The sequence below is a fragment of the Quercus lobata genome, chromosome 1 (genome assembly GCF_001633185.2).
Source record: "Quercus lobata isolate SW786 chromosome 1, ValleyOak3.0 Primary Assembly, whole genome shotgun sequence".
NCBI classification, from domain to species: Eukaryota; Viridiplantae; Streptophyta; class Magnoliopsida; order Fagales; family Fagaceae; genus Quercus; species Quercus lobata.
Genome location: NC_044904.1, coordinates 17,681,384 through 17,692,456, shown reverse-complemented (window position 1 = coordinate 17,692,456; position 11,073 = coordinate 17,681,384). Strand labels below are relative to the sequence as shown.

General features: G+C 33.2%; 1 protein-coding gene across 1 annotated transcript; it reads left to right on the top strand.

Moving 5' to 3' along the window:
* Window positions 1–921: 921 nt before the first annotated feature.
* On the top strand, window positions 922–2,435 carry LOC115983565 (F-box protein At4g18380-like). Its single transcript, XM_031106312.1, has one exon. It carries the CDS (start codon window positions 1,166–1,168, stop codon window positions 2,237–2,239), a length of 1,074 nt encoding a protein of 357 aa, XP_030962172.1. The 5' UTR covers window positions 922–1,165; the 3' UTR covers window positions 2,240–2,435.
* The last annotated feature ends 8,638 nt before the right edge of the window (window positions 2,436–11,073 follow it).

Sequence of the window (11,073 nt, the reverse complement as noted above, 5' to 3'; positions counted from 1 at the left end):
CTCTTTGTTTAAAAAAAAAAAAATTGTAGTCAAGAAAACTTAATGCTTGACAAATAAGCAAACATGCTTGCAAAAAAATAATAAAAGAAAGTTTCAAGAAAATGGGTACATGAAAAAAGGAAGTAAAAACACACAGCAAGAAGAAACAATTCAACAAAATTTGAAAAATTGAGAAGTTTAGGTAGGCTTTGAAGCCAATCTTGGACCAGAGACCAGAAACGTGGGTAGTTTTGTCACCTCCTCTTCTCAAGTCATTCCGTCACCTCTTTCATGATGCAATGCATTACATCATTTTAAGATCAATTGACACCATTTTTTTTAATAATTTTTTTTTTAATTTTTTTTTAATAATTTGCTAAAGTGTTAAGTTGCGATTAAAATATCATCACTTTTAAATAAGGGGCAATGATTATCACACATTCCTAATTACACACTCACCATACACACACTGCCACGTAGACAGAAATTGTGTTTCAAAACACTGTCTCAATTAAAATTGTGAAAATATGATTTCACGACTCCATAATCTTGACTGAAAATGCAATTTCAAAGAGTGTATATAAAGTGTGCAATAACAAATGCCTAACAAGATTTTCCCTTAAATAAGTCTACCTCGGACCCCAGTTTTTATTAGTGCCAATCACAGCATACATGTTGTAATAGTTGTGAAAAGAGTTGTAATACTATTTTAACCTGATATCACCTAATTTTCCGTCCTCAGCCTCCTAGGATGAGATGAGTATGCCACCAATATCCCACCTTCTAATTTGGTATCCTAGGATGAGCATGCCAGGTAGCTTAACTATTTGCAGCGTCAAAGTTTTCTGAATGCCTAGTTGTCTATTGCTTCTTTTGGTTCTTTCTTTCTCTATTTTTTGTTGTTTTTTTTTTCTTTTCAATAAGAAAATAGGATAAGGTTGTTGCCTTTCTGGCACATCCTTTCTATAATATTGGTCTTTACTAAAACTGTGTCCAAATTCATAGGCTCTGGTCAAATAAACAGCGTACTGGCCCCTGTTTTTCATATGCCAATAAACCACGGATACCATTTACAACCATTCTATTCTCTCCAATCCTAACCACTTTTTTCCTCTATTTATTTGCACTCATAAGATTCAAGTCATTCAACCAAAAAAAATGCTTATCTTCAACTGAAGTCAAATGAATGCTAATGAAGGTTGATCATTTTGATCGCCTTCCAGATGCGCTTCTCCTCTTCATATTGAACAATTCGCTTGATGCTAAGACCTTAATCCGATGTCTCTTGGTTTCCAAGCGCTTTGCTTCTCTCATACGTCAAATAGACACCATATTCGTTACTCTTCCTCCTCATTTCCGGAACAAGAAAAGGAGGCGTGGCTTGTCCAGAAAGGTTTTCAAGATTCTGGCCAGAAAGTTAATCATCAAACCTTTGCAAGTCCTTCACAATATCATGACTTGTACACATGCCGTAAACTCCAACTCTGACCATTTCTTGTACTATTCACCTAATGAAATTTTGAAAAACTTCAATGGGTTAAAATCTTTGCATTTGGAGCTTCCTTCCTTAGGGAGTGAGATTGAATTTAACGGTGGAAGTTCATTGCTCAAGTGGAAAGCTGAATTTGGTGAAGAGCTCAAAAGCTGCGCAATCCTTAGCTCAAAATGTTTTCGTAGGGAAAACCTTTCATCATCAAGTTATACCTATGTAAATGAACGTGAAGAGGAAGAAGAAGAACTCCAATCATTTCTAGCTGAGGATGAGCTAAAGTTACAAATAGTATGGACAATATCTTGCTTAGTATCTGCATCAGTGAGGCATCACTTGTTGAAACAAATTGTACCCAACTTTCCTATGCTTCAAAGTTTAGTTATTACGGATGCAGGGAAGAGAGGGAAGCTTTGCATGGGGAAAGAACAACTTGTTGAGCTTAGAAACAGTATGAACTCGCCAAGGACATTAGAGTCTTCGTTGGAGAGGACTCCAATACCAAAGTTGTGCATGAAGCTTTGGTATGTGCCTGTAATGGAGTTACCAGCATTGGGGTATGCCATGAAGGAAGTGGCACTTGTGTTGATCAAGCCTGTCAGTGAGGTAATTGGAAAGGAAGTATGTGATGGCGATTTGTTGGTGGGAGATGATTTGTTGGTAGGTGATGATTTTGATGGAGAGGAGGAAGAGAAGGTAGTTTTTGGTGAAGCTGTGAGAGAGATAATCAAGAAGAAGATAATGTATGTAATGGAAATGAGTTCCTTTTGAGGTGTAGACTTGCATATTTATTTTGTTGGAAAATTATTAGTTTATATGAACGATACAATGTAAAGTGTACATTGGTAAAAGGCTTGTACACTTTCTCTCAAAGTGGCAAATATTATTGAAAGAATCCTTTTGTCTACAATGTAGACTTTACATTGTAGTGTTCATGTAAGCTAATAATTGTATTTATTTGTTTTTGTATATAATACACGATATATCGGAATTTCAATGTTTTCTTTGATTGTTGGGATTAGATTGGTCATATTCTTCGTTTCACCCTCACTTTTTATTTTATTTTATGCTCCATTAATTAAAGTCCATCATATGTCACTTTTTCTTCTTTTCTTTTCTTGATAAAAAATCAAATTTTAAATGGAAAATAAAATCAAACACAACACATACTATAGTAAACAGAAATTGGATTTCAGATAAGCAAGAAGAAGAAATAGAAAAAACAAGTCAAGAAGAAGATTCATCTGTTAGCTCCAAAGCTACGGTAGCTTAGTGTATTACTATTAGCTAAACTACAATCGTTTAGTCATTCTATAAATATATGTTAGGCTTAGTTAGTAGATCACGTGCTGTGCACATGTGATGCTTGTATAGGTTTAATGCTTCTATAGGTTATTCATTTTGGCCGACTCTACTCTACTCTCCCTCCATCTAAATTGACTATTAGAGTCCTTATTTAGTTCCTATATAACCAGGATCATTGTAATTATTCAATCATGCACTTACTAATTAATGAATTTTAGTTTCATATTTTGATAATGAAATATTAAGATTGGGACATATATAGCTAAGGGTAAGATTCTTATAATTCCCCATAATTACTTATATAACCTTCTTTTCAAAAAAACAAAAAAAAACTTATATAACCTAAATATACTTTGCAAAAATATGAGACTTTAGCTTATATAGGCAAGTGCAATACTTTCATATCATTTAGTCCATAAAATCTAGGATATCACACTTGAGATTATGCATGTGTAACTTGACTGCTAATCCCAATGTTTTCAATCGGTAGATGACACATAGCAATTCTTAAAAATATGTCACTAGAGAAATAGATACCTATAATAATAATATAGTTATTATTAAAGCATATTACCTGTAATTTCTGAAGGAATTACATTTCCAGGAGCGCATATGAAATGAGTTTTTGTAGTGATAAAAGCATTAATACATCTCATTGACTTTCTCTTACTATACTCTAGTACACTTGTAACACATTTAAAAAAAAAAATAATAATAAAACTGAGGACGAACTAATGAGAAATAAGTAATAATATTCTTCTTTTGATGTAAAACTACTTAACCATCTGCTCCGTATGATTTATTTTTAGATATTGTTATTCACTAAATTTATTTGGAAAATAACTTTATTTCACAGTAACTTTTTTTTTTTTTTGAGAAATTATCACATAGTAATCTAAATAAGAGAAGTTAGAAGATTATTTTTTTTAACTTATTTAAGGTTAGTACCAAATATAAGAAAATGAAATAAAATTATAGAAAATATTTTTTTGAAAATTAATTCATTTTTTAGAAAACATTATTGTCGAAACAAACAGTACAAAATAAAATTCAGAGTATCCAAAGTTTTTTTTTTGGATGAAGATCAATCGGATGAATTTCATTAGAGCAGAACAAAAGTTAAATGCTTCTATATATTTCAGACCTTGGTCTTAACCATATACCAGTTGCATGCATCAACTACACTAAGAAAAAGCACAACCCCAATGACTACAATTAAAGTGATAATATTGATTATGTTTAGCTCTACCTATTTTTATAAGTAGATGACTGAAAATAATCAATTATGTACTTTATTAGCTCTACATATTTATCTCTACCTACTTATTCATAGAAGTCTCACCACACATTTTTGCTCTAATTCAAGCCGATTTAGCTTTTGTTTCTTAGTAATATATATTTACAGCCTTTTTCTATATTTAAAAAAAAAAAAAAAAACCTTATTCAGAGTAGGGATGGCAATGGGGTGGGGTGGGGCTGAATGATAGGGTTTTTGTCCTCACCCTGCATGGTTTTGTCTTGCCCCATCCCCGCCCCACTCTGCATGATGGGGAAAACTTTCTAACCCCATCCTCGCCCCTTGGGGCCCCGCGAAACCCTGCCCCACCCCGTAAAACTCTAATTTTTGTTAATTTGCCTTACACCTAGTACCAATTTTTTTTTTTAATGAAACCTATTTCATTAATAAAAATATACTTGAAATTACAACTAAATTTATCCCATCAAATCAAATCAATTTTTAGAAAAAAAAAATTGAATAATATATCCAAGCGTTTAACAAGATAATCACAAAAAAAAATCTCATAGTATAACACATGACAAAATAAAGACAGAGAACCATATTAGGTAGAATAAAATAAGCTAATATTAATATGTTTGTTTAAATAGTAGGGTTTTAGAGTATGAAAAATTTACAATTATAACCTTTAGCAATACAGGGTGGGGCGGGATGGGGACGAGGAGGGGTGGGGCGAGGTGGGTCTAAAAAGTCTAAACCCATTCTCACCTCGCCTCTTGGTGCGGGGCTAAAATCTTGCCCCATCCCTGTCCCACCACTTTTACGGGGCTAAAAAGCTATTGAAAAACATCAATTTAGGATGAGGTCCTCATCGGACCTCATCCTAAATTGATGTTTTTCAATAGCTATCAAATCTATCCACGAAGTTTACATTTATCACCCACAAAATGGTGGTAACAGTTCTTATCGAAAAGGATGTCATTTCTTTGAAATTGCACGCATTTTGTAGCACACATCACATAGCATAGCGGTTTTGATATGATAACTTTTCAACATTCAAAGCATCACTCTGAGGGGAAGAGAGAAGAGCAAGGGGAAATCCAGAAGGAAAAATAAAGGAAGGAGGATGGGAATGGAGTTTTGCTTGAACTACAACTAAGGTAGGTATAATGAATATCAATACCATTATCATAAACATAAACCTCCTCATACCATTTACTTCCATAACTTCCTTCACTCTTCTAGAACTTTTTGACATTTGGAAGTTGGATACAAAGTTATATGTATATATTAGAGGGTTTAAACCTTTTATAACGTATATATGCAAAAGCTCAAAAAGTAAGACCATTAATTTTTTATTCAAAAACGAAAAAATAGGAAAAAAAAAAACAAAAAACAAAAAACAAAAAAAGGTGGATTTTTCTTTAAGAGTTAAGGTGACTTTTGCCAAACTTTGATGGCGTTTGAGTTAATGGACTAATGGTTGAATACTTGAAGTTGTGCCTATTCATTATAATAAAGTGGTTCTAAATTTTAATAAAAATGACAACCATGCACCGTTGATGTGATAGTTATTCTTTAAATATAAAGTTTTTGTGGGATAAAGGAGATAGGGCAAAGACCAGGGTTTAAGTATTTAGGAGAAAGCTCTACACACATATACATTTAGATTAAATTGAAGTAGAATTTTTATCTTATATTAAAATAAAAATATGACAGATATTAAAAATGAAATAAAATACTAAGTGGTTAGTTCTAAAGTGTAACTACGGTAAACAATATATTAATATATTCTTTTACAACATATAAAAGTGGAAGTTGAGAGATAGTATATAGCCCTTAGAATTTCTCATTGTATACCACGTGGCTATGTAGCAATACATTACTGTGCTAACTTTCTTGATACTAGGCTTATATTAAATCATGCAAAAAAAAAAAAAAAATCAATTGCATACCACGTGGCTATGAAACAATACATCACCTTTTTTTTTTTAATTGAATGGTTATAATCAGGAAGGGAATTTAAAGCTAAATGACACAAGAATGTGCCATCTAGTTAAATTACGAGATTATTGGCCTTGGTTTTAACTATATATGTATGTTCGTGGGAAACAAACTTGAGTACATTTGGTTTTGATATCTTATGACATACTGTAGAACAATTCCATTTCGAATGCACACCAGTCGTCGATTGTGGGTGACACCTCTTATGACATGATAATGCTTGTGGGAGTTTTTTAGATTGTAAAGCATCACTTTGATGGGGAGAGAGATGAGCATAATTAATAGGAGATGCAGAGGGAGGGAGAGAAGGAGGTTGAGGATGGAGAGAAGATGAGAGAAGACGATCACTCGTTTGCACTACAATTAACATAGGTGTGATTGATTAGCATTAATATCATCATCACCACAAGTCTCCCCATACCATTTACATCCATAGCTTCTTTTACTCCCATAAATGTTCTTATAATTTGGAAGTTGGGATACAAAGTCATATATTGCATGGCCTTTTATAGTAACACATATGGAACATCTGAGAAGATAAACTATTTATTCTTTATTCAAAAATTAAGAAAGAAAATAAAGAAGTGAGTTTTGCCTCTATGAAGAGTTGTTTAAGGCAAGGAAGTCAATACCATACCGGAGATTGTACCGGTTTGACCACCGGTACGATATATTTCGGATACCGGTCAATACCGGTGTACCGTTTCGGATTTATCGTTATTTTATATAATAATAATAATAATAATAATAATAATAATAATTCTCTTAGAACTTATCCCTTCTATGTTCTTTAGGACTTAAAAGAATTTGTTAATACATTTAAAGAATAATTAAATTTTTATTTATGACCCATGTAATCAGTTAAACTAAACTCCAGCCACTAGAAGTCTAGAAGTTGGCACTTGCCCATCTAAGCAATTGACTAAATAAAAAATAAAAAGTAATTGAAATTTGAAAGAGCAAAATAAGCCAGAGATAAGAACCATGGAGAGTCACGTGGCTTTGGGAAAAGCAAATAAAATAAGAGGCTTTTATGCTTTTGGCGGAGAAACCAAGCGAAATAGGTACAGCAGCCTCTTATTTTATTTGCTTTTAAATTTTACATCTGCTCTTCCCCAAGCAGAGAAAGCTTCTCAAAAAAGTAGAGAAAGAATTTCAACAAGCTGAGCAAACGAAGCAGGGGGAGAGCAGATGAAGAAGGGAGTGATTACAATGGCTAAAAAGAAGATCTAAGTGGCTAAAACGAAGAAGAAGATGATGTTGTTGATGATCTAGCAAGTTGATGCTTCAATGATGGTCACTAGTTGCTGTAAGTTGCTGTAAGTATCAAGTTTTTTCAAAAAAACCCAGTTATATTTGTACCGGTCCGAAACGAAAATACCGCCCTAAAAGCTCCGAAATTCGCTGGAATAGCCGAAACAAGCCGATACACCCCGGTATTTTGGGCGGTACGAATCAGCCTTGTTTCTGTACCGGTTCAGGTGCCGGAACGGAATATTCCGGCGGTACTGGCCGGTACTGTACGAAATCGTCATCCTTGGTTTAAGGTCACTTTTGCCAAAGTTTGGGGGTATTTAACACTATGTTTGGTTGGGGGGATAATAGGGAGGATGGAAAACAAAGGGAGGAAAATAGGGTTAAAAACAGTGTTTTTCATTGTTTGGCATGCTGAGGATGGAAAACCCGGGAGAAAATTTTCTCTCCCGGGCCCACAATTTGCATCCTCCCAAATTGGGAGGAAAATTGTGGAGAGAAAACTGTTTTCACCGTGGAATTACATAAATGCCCTTTCCCACCTATCCTCTTCACAAACATAACGGCTGTTCTGGAATCAAGTAAAAAAGAAAAAAAGAAAAGAAATAGAGAGTGAGAGCTGGAGAAAAAAAAAAAAAAGAGAGAATGAGAGCACTAGCTGGAATGTTCTTGAATGAGGGAGAAAAAGAAAGAAAAGAAGGGGAGATAAAGAGATAAGGACAAACGTGTATGGAGGAAGATTAAAAAAAAAAAAAAAAAAAAAAAAAAAAAGATAGAATGTGAGCATTTCTGGGAAGGTAGGAGACAAAGAAAGAAAAGAAGGGAGAAATGAGATAAGGACAAACGTGTATGGTGAAAAAAAAAAAAAACGTATGGATGAAATGAATTGAGAGAAAAGAGAAATAATATAAAGAATAGAAAATCTTAATTGAGAAATGTTATCACAATATTTTTACAATAAATTTTAAGTAACAGATTGTTATTAGTTAATATTGGTGAGTAAAAAAATAATTTCAGTGGTGGGTTCAGATTAGAATTAGTAACAACTTTCCACAAAAATTTTGTTGTGAAAATATTGCAAAAAATGTTGTGGACGTAACACTTCTCATTGAAAAATATAATTGTTGGTAAATTTTATATTATTTAATGAGTACAAATAAATCTATTTCTTACCTATTATGTAACAAAGGTATAATAGTTAATTTATATATAAACTACATTTTCTATCCTCCTACTTTTCTTTTCAACCAAACAAAAGAATTTTCCACCCTTCCACTTTTCCATCCCTCCAACCAAACACACATGAGGGAAAACTAAATATTTTCCATCCTCCTACTTTTCCATCCTCCCACAATTTTCTATCCTTCCACTTTTCCATTCCTCCAACCAAACATACCCTAAGTGACTTTTGGTTGAAGTTATGTGATTTATGTCTATTTGCTTTCTAAAAGAGTTAATGGTTATCATGTTGAAGTTAATTAATTATGTCTATATGCTATATAAACTTATAAACTATAAAGTAATAAACGAATATACCCGTTTTTTTCTTTTTGGAATCATAACAAAAGGGTTTTATTCAGCAACTTGAAAAATCAGAAACAAAAACTCAAGAATGTCTGGAGGGACAGACTCCATTCATACTAACAAAGTAAAAAATAATCTTGCTATCCTAACTAACCTTCTAGATGTCTTAAGGACAGTTTGCAAGGTATATTTTAGTTTGGTCGAATAATATTGAAGCTTATTCAAGAAAAAGCATGAGTTACAACATTGCCTTGCCTTCTAATATGAGAGATGGAATGATTCTGTAATGAACCAACAATAGACTTAGACACTTAGAGTCTTTTACAAGATGTTCGATAGAAGATAGAAACGTATCATCATGTCAAAGAGCATTGATAACAAAATCTGAATCTCCCTCTAAAATACATTAAGAATACTGATCTTATGAACAAACTAGACAGCCCTTTGTGTAGCTAATATCTCCAGCACCGCAGTAGATAAAGACATTGGTATTTTCTCAAACATTTCTGCCATAACTTCCCCCTTTGAGTTTTAGACCACAACACCAATTCTAGCTTCATTTGAATATTCAAAACCGCGCCATCAAAATTTGAATAAACATATATACCAAATGATTTCACTGTTTACTATAATGACATAGTCACGCTAATGTTAATTAAACAAATTTTAACAATAAATAATCACAACTCATAGCATTAAATAAAGAAAATATTAGTCAAAGACTCGAAAATAGAATATTTAGAGGCATAAATGTCAAGTTATGTGAAGATAAAACATAAAGTAATCAAGTTATGTGAAAACTAGTGGGTTCTAGTTAACTCAATTGGTAAAGTTTTTGATGGTTGAATAAGAGATTTAAGGTTCAATCCTTGCCTACACCAAAAACTGATTGGTGTCTTAGTTTGATGATAAAAAGATATCATCAGGAGCGGACGCTATAAGTTAAAAACTCTTTAAAAAAAGTTATGTGAAAACTATTATTTTTATTTTTTGAGATACAAAATTGATAATTAAGTTTTTGCATTTAAATTCCCTTTTAAAAGTTCTTAAAAAAATTGATTGTCAATGAATAATTAATATATATATATATATATTTATTTATCAGTTTAAAGTTTCATTTTGAGGGGATTTCTTGGAAGGGGGGGGGGGGTAACTGCAAAATTCACATATATATATTTGAGACTTTTAAAATAAAATTTTTTTTATAGCAATTTTGAGAGCTTTTTGTTTATGTAATGAGGGTCTTGAGGATACAATGCTAGCTCAGAATATTTGGGCAGAGGTGGCAATTCACCATTCATATTTCATTATTTCTTTCTCATGGGAAAAGGGTTAGCCTAAGTTGTTGGGCTCTCTTTGCTTACCCTTAGCACTGCTAGTAATCTAAAATTGGGTAGTGATATAGGCAGTCTACAAAATGTTTGGAAAATTATTACAAAACTTATTGACTTCACACTTATCCTTTATGGAAAAACCAAGATACAATTGTGCAAACCATGTATTATTAATGGTCTTGATACCAACCGCGCAGGAAACAGAAACAAATCAATGAAAATTAAAATTAAAAAAAGGGCTAACAATCCCCAATTCATAGATGTGGATCTCAGACCTATGGATGGGGATCCCTAAAACTCACAAAGAAAAAAGGAAGTGAGTTCCATCCAAGTCAATCTTGAACAAAATATTAGCCTAGGCCTCATATGCAGTCTCACCAAACAAATCATTGTATACATAATTGAAAGCTCGGATTTGTGTTAAAAATACAAGAGTTGTTCAGACCCACAAATTAAAAATTACAGCTCGGTTGATTTTACTCTAACTTAACTAAGTGGGGAATAGAGTAAATATGAGCGAACAAACAATAAAACTATTCTAAGCCATATTCATCATATATCAACAGCAAAATGAGAGCTAAAAGAGTAGGGAAGAAAGATGCAAACACAAGATAACACGGCGGTGTGTTATCGAATAGGAAACCGAAGAACTTGGTGAAAAACCTCTCCACCGCCCTCCAAGCGGTAAATCGATCCCCTAGACAATAAGTTGGGATACATGAATAGCAAGAGACCTTCCAAGCCTAATCTACCCAATGCATTTAAGCCCTCCAAGCTCCTACTTCAACAAGGCTTTTCAAAACTGTGTTTTGTCTAGCTTTCTAGATCTCGCAATACGCCCGATTGCATCCGCCAACGCTTGGCTTCTTCCAATGCTTCCCAACAGCACCAAAACCTCACTTAACACTTAGATTGGGTGTGGTAAGTGTTTGAGCTATCAACCTCTC

Coding starts and splice junctions, on each gene's coding strand:
- LOC115983565 (XM_031106312.1), top strand. CDS start 1,166: ATGCTAATGAAGGTTGATCATTTTGATCGCCTTCCAGATGCGCTTCTC.